At 35.3% G+C, this 14231-nt stretch overlaps 2 protein-coding genes across 2 annotated transcripts; one reads left to right on the plus strand and one right to left on the minus strand.

Moving 5' to 3' along the window:
* The first annotated feature begins 1693 nt into the window (after window positions 1-1693).
* On the plus strand, window positions 1694-4903 carry LOC142623147 (phosphatidylinositol N-acetylglucosaminyltransferase subunit C-like). The gene is made up of 2 exons (XM_075796552.1): window positions 1694-1830; window positions 3017-4903. The coding sequence occupies exon 2, from the start codon at window positions 3031-3033 to the stop codon at window positions 4021-4023; it is 993 nt and encodes a 330-aa protein (XP_075652667.1). The 5' UTR covers window positions 1694-1830; window positions 3017-3030; the 3' UTR covers window positions 4024-4903.
* Window positions 4904-5786: 883 nt separating this feature from the next.
* On the minus strand, window positions 5787-11238 carry LOC142623146 (ATP sulfurylase 1, chloroplastic). The gene is made up of 5 exons (XM_075796551.1): window positions 10480-11238; window positions 7243-7648; window positions 6726-6986; window positions 6555-6641; window positions 5787-6443 (listed from the first exon to the last, which is right to left on the minus strand). Exons 1-5 carry the CDS (start codon window positions 10989-10991, stop codon window positions 6306-6308), a joined length of 1404 nt encoding a protein of 467 aa, XP_075652666.1. The 5' UTR covers window positions 10992-11238; the 3' UTR covers window positions 5787-6305.
* Between the last annotated feature and the right edge of the window lie 2993 nt (window positions 11239-14231).

Genomic DNA, 14231 nt, shown 5'->3' on the forward strand with positions numbered 1-14231 from the left:
TGGTGATATAATTTTGCATCACTGGTATAAAAGAGCTCCAAATACTGGTAGCTTATTAAGCAGTTGAGAAATATCGACCTAAAATTCTGATAGAAATTTGTCTCTCAAGTTTTTACTTCCTAAAGATTTGTTGTTGATTTGTCTTAGTAAAATTTGTTGGATTTCTTTTCTACAAAATTGCTCATACATTTAATATTTTTTATAAAAAAAACTTATTCAATATTGGCAATCTAATATCTATACATGGGATGTAAAATAAAATAAATTATATTGACAATTTGAAAGTACAAAGAAGAGTAATTATATTTAATTTTTCAAAAATAATATTTTCTTTCCAATATCTTAAAATAATCGAGACTTTGTTCCTTGATTCTATTTCATTTCAACTTAAACAGTGTCAAGCTTTGATACTATTTCATTTCAACTTAAACAGTGTCAAGCCTTGATACTAATGACGGTTCTTCTATGGATACAATTTTTGTCACAATTTATTAAAGTTATCTATTGTGAGTAGTGAATAATCACTCTTAGATGAATTCACAATTTTTTCTTCATTAGTCATAGTCAGCAAGTTGTAAGATTTCTTGGAGATGATGGATTTGGTCCACTCATTGCTCCAGCTCGCAGATTTCATGGTAGAACCAAGTCTGCTCCATGTTCCGATGTTGGGTTTCTTCCCAAGCAATTTGTAGTATAATAAAGTAATCATTTATCACTTACAATCAAGCAATTTAACATAATCGTGATAAAAATTTATCCCTAGACTTTTTTCAAAAAGAGAGAAAACAAGTCAAAAATACTTGAATAGACATTTTTTATAGACAAACATGACTTTTGTGGTCAAATACTCCATTACCGATTTACTCTCTTATCTTTTCTTGACCTCCAACCAAGCACTCTCGCAATGCTTTAGGTTTTGTTGTGGAAAAGCATGGTGCTAATTTTGAAAGGTGGATTTTAATTAATTTAATAGGTAAAGTTTTTTCTGTTGTCAAATAAAAAACATAAATTCAAATTTTGCGTGCACCAAAAAATTTTGGTCTAATTAACCGATACTCTTAAAGCATTTGTTAATAAATTATTTTTAAAAAGTTTTGATCCTATTTTTATGGAAAATATAAAAGAACAAAATTTAGCTACAAAATTACTTATAACCTACAACTTAAACTACAACTTTACTTAATATCTTTTTATTGAAAGTGAATTTTGACAAATCCACCATTGAATTACATCTTCTTCTTATATTCTCCAAACTTGCAAAATTTCTAGAAAATTAAATACCAATAGTTATGTCATTAATAAATTATTTAAATTGTAAGTTTTTTTAATTTAAAATTATGCATAAAATATAAGCATATAAATCATATAGTAAATAATATCCGATTTACACAAAATTTCACTAGTGTATTAAAAACATAAAGAACATGCAATTCAGCAGTTAGATTTTTAAAATATGTAATAATATTTATTTTATTAAGTAAGTTTGTAGTATTATGCTATAACTAGTTTTGTAACTAAACTTTGTCTAATAAAAAAATCCTACTTTTTTTTTTTTAATGAAAAATTTTTTTTTTTTTTTTTTGAGATAATAATGAAATATTTTTAGAAATATTTCCTTAAACAGATGCCTGAAATCCGCTAACTAAACTGAACTTAAAATAGAATAAAAAACTCGGCAACCGGTTCGCTCAATAGTGAAGACAGAGAGTTTAGGGAAAAAGTATTTTATTCTGCATACATTTTGTCTGTGAATGTGATCGCTCTCTCTCTCTCTCGATTCTGTTTCTTGTCCAACTCAACTCAAACGGATCGAATGCTCTTCTCATTTCTGTAAGTCTATCATCATCTATTAATTCTTTTTTAAAACAAAATTATTGTGTTTTTCACCTTCCTATTACTCACAACTTCTCTTCAAACTCTACCTACTATTACTAACAACATATACAAAGCTATGTAATTTGCTGATGATTGCTCTGTTTGGCTGCACTGATATTTCTTAGAAAAAAAAATAGAAACTTTCACCTAATTGCATTTTTGTTTGGTTTGCTGATTCTAATAATCTCCTTTAATTCAAATTTATTATTTTGATATATTCTCTTAAGTTGTGTAAACACCAATAGCCTAATTCATTTCATTTTCTTTTTAAAATTTGAACTTCAAGTCTAGATAGACATAATTAACCAAGCTGGGGTCTGGGAATTTTAGCTTGCCTCTATACAGGTGTAGCATATTCATTTTAACCGACTTTTAATGATTCTGTAACAATGTTTGTTAAATATTACTTATATTGTACATCAGCTATTTTTAGGCTCATTTTCTTCCTGGTAATCAGTTTGATCCAGATTAATAGCGGGTTGCCTTCATTAAAGGCTTCCCATAGAATGGTTGTTCTAGATTACTCCTTCGTCCGGGTGGACCAGGACCAGACTTACAAACCCACTTAGGCTTCCAAGAGTCTATCATCTGGATGGACCGAATAATTTATATTGGAGTTCATTTGCTAACCAAACCCGTCAATATATAGGATCGGAAAATTTAGCTGTTGGTCAACTAATGTGAGTTAGCAGTCCAAATAATATGTTAGGAAGGTTGGTTCATTAAATCTAGCTACTCTGCTTTTATACTATACAATTGCAATATGATGTGATACTTTATTATGATGATCAAAATGTCATGGTAGCAACTAGCAATCAACATGCTTTCAAGGGATGTGGCAATCCCCCAAAATTGGGCCTTTACTACCTTATCTAAATCATGTCATGTCAATGTTCAACCACAAATTTGGAAGAGATTAAAAAAGAGAAGAGAAAAATATACAAATCTTTATTAGATAGAGAAATTTTGATTGCATTTATCTTTGTGCCCGTCTTTATTTTAAAAGATTAAGATTCCAGCACATTTAACAGTCAAAAAACTAGGCCCATGCTTGTCACATATTTTCATAGAAGTTTCTTGTTGACCTTTGATATCAATGTTGCACATGAGCATGGAACTAATTGCTTGCATTCTTGTTCAGGTTTCTTTAATTTCATGATGAACCCAATAATAGGGAAGCATTCCTTTTCAGATGTCCCTAGGGAGCTACATCTGCAACAGAACAGTTCAATTGTAATGGATAACAACATTGCTGAAAATCCATCTCCAACTCGAGCCAAATGGAGAAAAGTGGCATATGGAGGGATGCAACCTGGGTTTGATGACAATCACACTGATGATTCTTTTCTTGAAGGTATGGTCATGAATGCCAATGTTGTAAAGAGGGACATGTTAAAAGTGATGCAAGACTCGATTTCTATCTCTCAATATCTATGCATTGTTGTTCTTGTCGGTTTGGTTTGGACCTATACCCTTAGATCAACTCTTGATGAAACTTCCCTTTTGTATCTAGACGTGAGCCTCCTTGGATCAGGTTTTCTAGTTCTCCTTCTAACCAAAGAAATGCTTTCCCTCGATCTTCTCTTGCATTATTTACTCAATGTTTTCTTTTTTACAACTGGGCTATATGTTTTGGCTCCCGTCTACCAAACTCTAACAAGATCCATTAGCTCAGACTCCATTTGGGCAGTAACTGTTTCACTTCTCATCCTTCATCTATTCCTTCACGACTATTCAGGATCAACCGTGAGAGCTCCTGGGGCTCTGAAAAATCCAACCTTGACGAGTTTTATATCTTTAAATGCTTCTGTAGTAGCATCAGTTTTCATTGCTTCTCGCCTTCCATCAAGGCTACATGTTTTTGCCATCATGCTATTCTCATTGCAAGTCTTCCTTTTTGCTCCACTGGTCACTTACTGTATCAAGAAGTATTCCTTCCACTTGCACCTTTGCTTTTCTTTCAGTTTGATGGCCATGACGTTGGCTTTTGTTTATACACTACACCGGCTACTTTTTGTTCTGTTGTTGGGTTTATTGGTTTTTGTGACTGTGGTGTGTCCTTATTGGCTTATACGGATGCAAGAATACAAGTTTGAGATCAATGGTCCTTGGGATGAAGCTAAGCTTTGTTTTGATATTACAGATTAAGATAAATAGTGCCAACCATTAATGTTTGATGGGAGTTTTTGGAAGATTAAACCAAATGGTTTAATGACTTATCCTTGTCTCTTCTCTCCATTTCAAGTTTTACCATCAGATATAGTCAAACACTTTCCCAATATCAATTGTTGGAAGGTGAATCAGATTCAGTGGGACATAGCCTTTTATAGAGCCCTTCTTGACTGGGAGCATGGATTGATGGAAGACTTCCTTAATCTAATTCATTCCAGTAATATTCAAAGGGATGAAGAAGATATTATCTGTTGGATGCCAACAAAAGGCAAGCTTTTTGAAGTGAAATCCTTCTATAGCGTGCTGCGTGGTGTGGGTGTAGTTAATTTCCCATGGAAGAGTTTGCAAGGTAAAAGCCCCTCTGAAAGTAGGTTTTTTTGTTTGGTCTGCTGCTTTAGGGAAGATTTACAAAGGCAAGGCATTATTGTAGTAGATTGATGTTGAATGAGTAAGCAAGAAGGGGAGTCAGTTGATCATTTATCGTTTACTCCATTGCCAGAGAACTTTGGACATCAGTCCTTTCATTGTTTGGGGTTAATTGGGCTATGCCTAAGAGAGTGGTGGATTTGGCTTGTTGGAAGGATCGGTCTACCATTGGAATGGATGCATTTGGAATGCAATCCCTCTGGAAGGTAAGGAATTTCCAGACATTTGAAGGAATTGAGCAACCTATGATGGTGATGAAGCTGGTTTTCTTACACACTTTATATGAGCGGATGACTACTTTGAGTGGTCATTCCTTCTCTAGTTTACTAGATCTTATGGATTCTTGTACTTTTTGTAATCTTGTTACACTCCGTGTACTATTTGCTGTTTCTTTTCGTTTCTTGATTAATAAATTTTCATTATAACAAAATATAATCAATATTTGCATTCTTATTAAAGGGATGCATTTTTCGTTAAGTCAGTCTTGTGCAGTTGTACATTTAGATCTTTGCAAGCATATATATAATTTTCCATTTTCATATCTTACAGAAAAACAAAGGAAAACTATTTCCCTCAAGTTTTGTGGTTGCTCTAAAGCTTTATTTAAATGGATAGGTGCAATGTACTCCGTGAGGCCCCCCAAGAAGGAAGAGCACAAAAAGGAAAGGAGATCTATCAAATATCCCTTTGATGACTATAATGTAACTTGGCACACATTTATTTTTTTTCATTTTTAATTCTATACACGCACACCCCTTCTTTCTTTCTTTTTTCTTTTTTTTTTTATTGGACTTGGACACCTGCTTTCTTTCGGTCTTTCCTTTACTTTAAACTCAATTGCTTATTCATTTGATGTCACTTTTGGAGCCTTTTTATGTTGCCAAGCCAACTGGCTTGCGGCATGGCCTCCTAAAAAATATTGATTCCTATTATGTTATGCTAATTTCATTTCAGTTAGTGATCAATTTGGATGATTATTCCTTGAACCAAGTGGACACTCCCAATTAAAAAGCATCGAATGGCCACGTATGTAAGTATTGCATCTCTAGCAATCTCAATAGAAGAGAACAGTTTAATCCCACAGCCACAGGGGGTGTTATTACAGCGAGATTCTTTGTTTGGCTGAGGAATTAGAGCGAGATACATGAATGAGCAAATAAGGTGTTACGTACATCTCATGTAGCCATGTAGGCCAGTTTCACTTTGTTTCGTTCGGATGGCACAATAAAATTTTGAGACACTTTTTGTAATGACTTTGCAATCAAGTTTACATTTTAAAATAGAAATCAAACTTCTCTAATTGCATATTTGCATGTATTAACCGGATTGGTTTTTATTATTAAAAAAATCATAATCTAGAACAGCCGATATCATATGAAAAAATAACAAGGAAAACAAGACAAATGACTGCCAATGCCTCTATATACTTTGTGTAATTGCTCCATTTCGGCATTGAAAAACCTTTTTGTGGTTTCTAGCTCTGAAAGCTGAATGATTATCTGCAATTGGGGTTTCTATCCATTCATATGATGATAGTGATTCCTCCACCACCAAAGGCTTCACGCAGTCTAACTTCAAGCACAAATCACAATATAATACAATGCACCCGCATGCACAAATGCACCAGTGCAACATGCAAAGACGGGTGCCCTGATTACAGATGGAGGCGAATTTCATGTCTCTGTACCAGTGCCTCACATGGTTTTATTAGAGATCAGGACACAGTTTTTTTGGAGTCAGGAACCCACAACCACGAGGAGAATTAAATAGTTTTTTTTTTTTAAGTTCCTCCCAATCACAAAGCCAAATACATTCGTATAAAACATATCAATCTAAGCTGGAACAGCTACAGGAACTTTGCCATTGATTGTGGGAACCAAACTGTCATAGTATTCCACTAGCACTTCCCAACCACCTGGGCACATGAATCCATCAGGAGGATTCTCTTTGTTCTTTGCAAGCGTCCGCATCTGTAAAATGCACACAAGTTTTGTTAAGATATGCTACGTATATCGATTCAACCTCACTTTTCTCAATGACTATAACAAAGTATTTTGGCAGTACTTATTTAGAAAATATACCTTGGTGCCTGATATGAAAACGAAATCCTGTGGTCTTGAGGGATCAAAAAATGCCATTTTGCCCTGAGTTTTATCATATGCAGCAACCTGCAATTGCATGCAATTGATGATAACCAGGGATTTCAAGTGCCATATAAATGGAAATTATCAACAATCAGATAATTGATATACCTTGAAAGGAAGAATATTTAGCCGCTCCAGTCCAGGTGCCATGCTTAATACTTTTTTACCGTGGTCTGCATCATAAAGATCACGTTTCTCAGTTGGATGGCCCATGCCAGCTGGGTCTCGACCAACAATGTAAAAGTTAGCCCCTGCGTTAATCCTAGCCTTAGCATGCCACTGCACCTCAGTTGGACCAGCATAGTGCATTGGTGAGGGGAATATGGAAACCACAGTTGTCTCTGGATCAAGAACACCATCCTCAAGCACCTGAGGAAGCATTAGATAAATCAAACGAAGTACTAGCTAGAGGCTGGAAATTGAATACAGATCTTTTAGTGTGAATACCCTTTCAACACTTTGGATCTTTATTAAAACTACATAAATCCCCATCTACTGTATAGAACATTTAAATGTCTACGACTCTAGCCCCCCGCATCTTCACTCCTAATCTAGAGGAGCTGACAAAAAACAAATCCAAAAATCTCATGCTTATGGAATCAAACTATCATAGAGGAATACACACCTTCTCATGTTGCTTCATTCGCCAACTAAGTGGGACATCATCTGCCTTTGTATAGCCCCCCAGTGGATGAAGCAAGAGGATGGGGTTCTTGTAGCCCATATCAAGTAGTCGACGACGAGTGTCAGTCATCAGCAAAGCATGGCCATTGTGCACAGGATTTCGGAGTTGAAATGCAAACACTGCATCAGCATTGCGCCTAGTAAATTCCTCACGGAGTTCTGTGGGAGACAAGCGAAAACGATCAAGGCCATCATGGTACTTGATCGGTTCTAAAACCTCTAGGTCACCTCCGATCAGCCAGTTTCCAGCGTTCACTATAGCTTCTTCAACATAAGGTAGGCCAGAGGCAGTGGTTCCCCATGTTCGGGCAATCCGTTCTTCTTTAGGGTGCTTGTAGATCTCAATACTGAAAGGCCATGATTTCAAAAAGACATTAGAAGTTATGTCAAGTAACTGACTAGAATGAACCGGCACCATACAAATTTATAACATTGCTTGAATCCAAGACCATTTATAATATTCAATTCTGTTGTCAAAAACTTTGTAAGAATGTCCATAGCAAGGATAGAATTAATAAAGAAGATGAAAATATAAGATCTGAAACTCCACATTGTAACTGGCAGACAAACAACTTACCAGAAGATTTGGGACCACTGCCCTATCTATTTTATATTATTTTTCTAGCTATCTAATTGATACATTGCTAAGTTTTCTCTGATAACCCTCCCCATTTTGGGGCTGATTCACTTCAAATGCAACACTCGTTAAATCTACAGAGCATTTTTCTTGTTTGGACCTAATCTCTAGGTATCATAATTTCAAATCATTTTTGTCTGGTCAAATTCTCCTGGACTATGTATGATAAGCACCACTGAATAGAGAAATTTCGAACAATTGGTTATAAATTTGAAGTACCTACAACTTCCTTTTGCAACTAAGACTCCTAAAGTCTTTTTAAATTATTCACTTATGGTTTCAAAAATCATTAATACGTTACAAGGAAAGAGAGATATGAAAATATAAATGCAAAATGCCTAAATGTATGAAATTACTCATATTAGGAAAGAAATCTTGAAGCAATTAACAAGCAACGAAAGAAGACCATCCCATTCGCTGAAGTGTGCACAAATTCAGCAGAAAGACAGATCAAGCACCATAAAATTTTCAAAACAAATTAAGTATATGCCATCTTCAGAAAAAAAGTGCAAACAGGTTTTATGAGAAACAAATCAACCAAGTGCAAAATATATGGAAATCTCAAGTACATATGAAGTGCTCAATTAATAGTAATAAAAGAGCTCAATCAAATGTAATGTGGCAGACCAACTCAAGAAAAAAGGGGAGAGGGTGGATTTTTAGCAATATATCTGTTTATACTGATCTTTTACAGTAGGGAAAAAAAATCATCACAAAACTACAACATTTACTAACTTTAACCAAATTGACTGACAACAAATATTACAACATATACAAGTCAAAAGAAAGATAAATGTCTTTTTGATGAAGAAAATTCAAAGCAAAGAAAAGGAACCTAAATGGTCATTGCGGGTGCAAAAGCAATACCGATTCTCTGACTAAATATGTCCTAATTTTATTGTTTTCATGCATTCATGATTTAATTCAATTAATACAATTGACCTAAATAGCTGAGACATGATATTATCACAGTGAAAGACTAGCTTCTGCTTCGATACATAACATGATAACACTGGTCAAACTCAAACTAGATGGCCATAAAAATGTTCACTTGAAAGGTTTTTGGAACAAGGACACTTTCCTGTCTAGATTCATGGTTGAAATTTTCTAATTTGATTTTATGTCTTATAGTACATCTAATTCCCTGCTTCTTGCTTCATATATACTGATGTGGGACCTTCGAAAGGGAATAAAACCAACAAAGGCAGGAACGTATCTGATTTTTATTTTTTTTCCAATATAGCTGTATATGTTATAACGAATAGCTATTAAACTTAATTCTTAATAATTTTTAATACTGAATTGAATAATGAAAAAATGATTTATATCGTCTTATACATTAATAACATCAAAAATAGTATACATCAATGAGCTCTAACTCAACTGCTGCCTCCTTCCCTTGCACATGTTAGGTGGATTGCGAGGTCGCGGGTTTAATCCCACCGGGTGCACGTGTAACTTACCAATAAAAAAAAAAAAAAAGTACACATCAATGAACTCTAACTCAAATAGCACCTCCGCACTGTAGAAGTAAGGTGGATGTGTAACTTTCCAATCAAAAAGCATCCAAAAAAAAAAAAAAACATTGACAGTAACATACTGTATTTTCTTAAACCAATACTAGCCTCGTCACACGCACTTCGCTCATGCAATGAGGCTTTTTTTTAGTGGTCCTATTCTATAGAAAATAAAAATAAAAAAAACTTTGTTTTTTATTTTATTTTATTTATATATATATATAATTTTTATTTTGAAAATCTAATTTATAAGTGAATAAATCGATTTGAAAATTAATAGGAGAGTAGTCATATTTTAGTGGAAGTTAGAGTTGCATTTTTACCAAATTATCCTTTAGTTTTACATCTACTTAAATATAGGACATAGAGGCGTAGGGGCAGTTTTGAACTAAAAAATGAGTAATGCAATAATAGTATACGTATTCATGCAAAAGAAAGAGAAGAGGAATACGGGAGAAGAGGACAAGGGAAGAACCATGAGTTGCACATACTAATAGTCATCAGATTGTCAAAAGCATCATAGCACCAAAGAAAAACGACTGAACGCAATTTTGGACTAGACTTAAGGTAATACATAGAGGCCTATATAAGCATTCTCTCTCTCTCTCTCTCTCTCTCTCTCTCTCTCTCTGTGTCTCTGTTTTCTATCTTAATTCTTATGTTAATCATATAAAGAACAGCAGAGCCCATGCATTTATAAGCTTCAACAGTGACTAAGGTCTCACCTTACACCCAAAAGAAATCAAAAACATAAGCAAACAACTATAAATGTCAAAAAGCAGCTTACCTCCACACATGACCAAAATCAAAATATTTGTTCTTAAACTCAAATCAAATCCAAAGCACACCATCTACACTAATAAGCCATAGCTCAAAGCACAGCAAACTAATCAATCGAAAATTCAATAAAACCAACACAATTAATCAAAATACCAACCACCCATTTCCATTTACACAATAACAACCTCATATTCTAAGCTCTAAAAAAGCAAAAAAAATAAATAAATAAATAAATAAAGCTTACTCTTTGAGAATAGCGACCGGATTGTTGTTAGAGTCAAAGAGAGCAACTTTGGTGGACTCGCCGATTCGGTGCTTTTGGGAGTCGTCGATGGCCAAAACAATCGGCACCGACATGTTCACGAGCGACCCATTTTCGAGTCGGAGCGTGTTGAAATGAAGCGTTTGGAGGAACTCAGATTCTCTCATAAACCCACGGAGTGGGCTTGCCCAACCTTCGCTGAGTACATGGACCCATTGAAGATCAATGCTTGAGAGGCTGATTCTAGGCAGAGACAAAGCCTCTCCTTTCTTTAAATCCTTGAGAGGCTCATCAACCAGAAGCTCCACGAGCTTCCCACCGTCGGGTTCAATCAACCCGGAGGAAACTCGGAGCCTCCGTTTACTTCGACCCGGAGGCACGGAAACGGAAACAGAGACTCTGAAGGTAGAGGCGAAATGGGTATTTGGAAATTTGGTGATAGAGTGAGACGGATCATATGGGGTTTTGATGAAGAGGGCAGCCATGGAAGCCATTCACCAAAATGGCTTTCTCTGTTTCTGTCTCTCTGTCTCTCTGTTTTTCTAATGAGTGGAAGTTTTTGTTTAAGTATTTAATTTAATTTAAATTAATAATGGAGGTTAGTGCTAGTGCTAGTGGGTGCAATTTTGGAGATTTTTGAATTTAAACAAAAAAGGTGGAGTGATGTGGAATTGTGGATCAATGTCCAATGATAAATTTCTGAGTTGGATAGAAGAATGAGGCTGAGGCTGGGTACTCTGCTCAACTCAAAGTGGATTATTTATTTATAGGAAGTAATAAGAGAAGGAAAATTTGGATTTTTGGTGCTTAAAGCGAAACGAGGGGATGAACCTAGACACCTTTTCTTTGAGACCTTTTCTTTTTCTAACTTTTTCTTTGTTTCCTTTTGGAATTCCCACAATCAGTTAAATACCAATTTGGGCACCCAAAGCATTGGTTTGTCCTATGACACTTTTACGAACTACAAAACCGAAATTACCCTTCTTTATAATTTGTAATCCAAACACATTTTCTTCTTTTTCTTTCTTTAGAAAGAAAACATATCTAATTTCGGACGGGAAACAATCAAGGAAAATTTTGCCAGTAATTCACATTGGTCTAATAATAATAACAACAAGTCGCTAATCTTTGCGATACACGGAAAATCTATTAGTTTTGAAAAAAAATGAAATAATATTTAACTTATATATTTTTTTATAGTTTAGTAGTGTTGTCTAATATTGAACGTTATTGAGTTGCAATTACATAACCTATAAAGTAATTTACAATTCTTAAATTAATAAAGCAAAACTCCCAATAGTTATATATACTCACACTCAAAACTAATATAAATTGCAAATATGTAAACAAAGACCATGATATGACGAAGACACACTAAGTTTCAAATTTGAATAGTAATATGATTTTCTCGCAGTAATAACAATATAGACAATTCAAAATATGGAACAATATCAAAATTATAATACATAATTTCATTATCTTTTATGTTTTTTTTTTTAAGTCTATTATCTTTTATGTTGAATCCAAACAAATATTTAATTGAAATTAATCCAAACAAATAATTAGTCAACCAAAAATTATAACTTTTAATAAGAAAAAAAAATCACATGAACCTAAATAAAAAGCATTTAAGGTGAAAAATTAAGATCAACCTACTGAGACGCAAATACCAAAAATCCCAAGACCTAAAACTTTCTCTAAGCTGGAAGACATAGGTTGCAGCTTTGATTTTTCTCTAAAAAAAAAAATGTTTTATCTGCCATGTACAATATAAAAAAATAATTAGTAGAAATTTCAACCCAAGAACCAAACTCACGAAAATAATGTCAATATAAATATGGAGATTAACCCAAATACTTAAAAGAAAATCAATTTTTAACATAATAAAAGAATAAAATAGAAAGAAAATCTCAAGTACATATGAAAACAAATAAAAAATTCAACATAAAGATAAAATTAATTAATAACAATATAAACATAAGACGGGTTCAAGTCACACTTAGTGTAACTCTTATAAAGTTACACATTTTCTGTACCGTAGATTTCTAATAGATCCTGTAAGTGCACAATTGCACCTGGACCCAAGAACAGTTATGGGCTCAGGCCCAATGAGCCTTAAACAATATGAATTTGTAGAGTGTGGGCTTTCAACCTAGGTTAGAAGTGTATGGGGATTAAATGACAAACTAAAGATTGCCAGTACTTGGAAACAACAAGGAATATTGTAAATAGGCCTCCTCGGACGTAAGCCGAGAGCTGTTCTTATATTATATCTTTCCCTTTGTCTTTTTCTCTTTTTTAGGTTACAAAAAGTCCGTCTCGTTTCTGTTCTAGGTCCCTCCTTAAATACTCATCTTTTTAATACTTTATACACGTGTTGCCCCAATTCCTCCCTTAGCCTAGATATTTCTTTTCTTAGTGCCTTTGAACAGTAACTAGAAGTTTCCCTTCCACTGTTCAAGTGTCACTTCCCCATTAATGCGGCCAGGGTGGTAGGTGCAGGGTCTTTAATGTGGAGGTAGCAGCCTTTACCTTTGACATTCTTCCAACATTGGTGCTTCTAGGACATTCAAGGGTTCACCCCCTTTAACCATTGGTCTTGACCGTGTCATTCCCTAACCTTTACCATGAAGTCCCGGGTTCTCTGGTGTCAGTCCGAGGGGAAAAACATCCTCGGCTGGATCCTCGGATCCTCGGCGTATGGGCCGACCTAAAGTACTAACAAGCCCTAAACTCAAGAGCAGGTCGGCCTTCCTTAGCAAGACCCAACGGCCCATATTCCTATCAAGATCTTTTTACTCCCCACAATAGCCCCTCAAAACTCTAATTTTCGACATCCGAGGAGAAAAATAGAGTTTTGATCTAACGAGGATCCATTCCTACCACTTTACAAGTGATGGCACGTGTGGAAATCGTTTCGCGTCCCAGAAGATGCCACTTGGCTGTTTTATTTTCAAAAACGCGCGCATTTATTACTGTAAGTAACTCTTTGTCTCCCATGTTCAACGGTGAGATGGGCATCCAACGGTCCTCGTTACTCCACGAAATTTTAGGCGGGACAAACATAATTTCGAGGCCGCCTTTTCGCACGTCGTGACGCTTCGGGAACCTGCGCCTTCATTTAAGTCATCAGGGATCAATCCCATCAAAACAACAACAATCATTCTTTACCAGCAGAAAACCGTGGAAACCTGTACCTTCAACTTTGTAAGTTCTTGCTCTCTCTATTCTTAACCTTTTCTCCTCGGATACAGTCCTCGGCTGTCTTCGTAAACACCCTCCCCTTTAGAGTTTAACTTTTCGTTCTTTTCTAATGGGTAAATTTAAGTGTCTAGTAGATACCGCCGCTGGGATGGAGGGCTTTAGGGCTAAATACCATATTCCCAGCGACGTAGGGTTAAAATACTGCCCGGCAACAGCCGTGGCCGGTTCTAGGAAAGAGGGAGAGGTTATCATTCCTATGATAGCCTTTATAGAGGGTGGGATGACCCTACCAATGAAACCTGTAACTAGGGAGTACCTCCGCAACTATCGGTTGTGTCCCGATCAATGCCTCCCAAACGTTTTTAGAGTTCTAGGTAGTGTAGATGCTCTAAACGAGCAGATGGGTTTAAACCTCACATGGCACGATGTCGTGTTCCTATATGAGTCCCATAAACTTTCTAAGGTAGGTTATTATATTAAATCTCGGTCCAGCACCGTTAGGCTAATTTCCTGTCTGCCCAAATCAAACA

Source organism: Castanea sativa, chromosome 2, assembly GCF_040712315.1.
Source record: "Castanea sativa cultivar Marrone di Chiusa Pesio chromosome 2, ASM4071231v1".
Classification (NCBI taxonomy): domain Eukaryota; kingdom Viridiplantae; phylum Streptophyta; class Magnoliopsida; order Fagales; family Fagaceae; genus Castanea; species Castanea sativa.

Coding starts and splice junctions, on each gene's coding strand:
- LOC142623147 (XM_075796552.1), top strand. CDS start 3,031: ATGATGAACCCAATAATAGGGAAGCATTCCTTTTCAGATGTCCCTAGG.
- LOC142623146 (XM_075796551.1), bottom strand. CDS start 10,991: ATGGCTTCCATGGCTGCCCTCTTCATCAAAACCCCATATGATCCGTCT. Junction 6,987..7,242: donor GAATGAAGCAACATGAGAAG/GTGTGTATTCCT, acceptor ATGCTTCCTCAG/GTGCTTGAGGATGGTGTTCT. Junction 6,642..6,725: donor TAAATATTCTTCCTTTCAAG/GTATATCAATTA, acceptor ATGCAATTGCAG/GTTGCTGCATATGATAAAAC.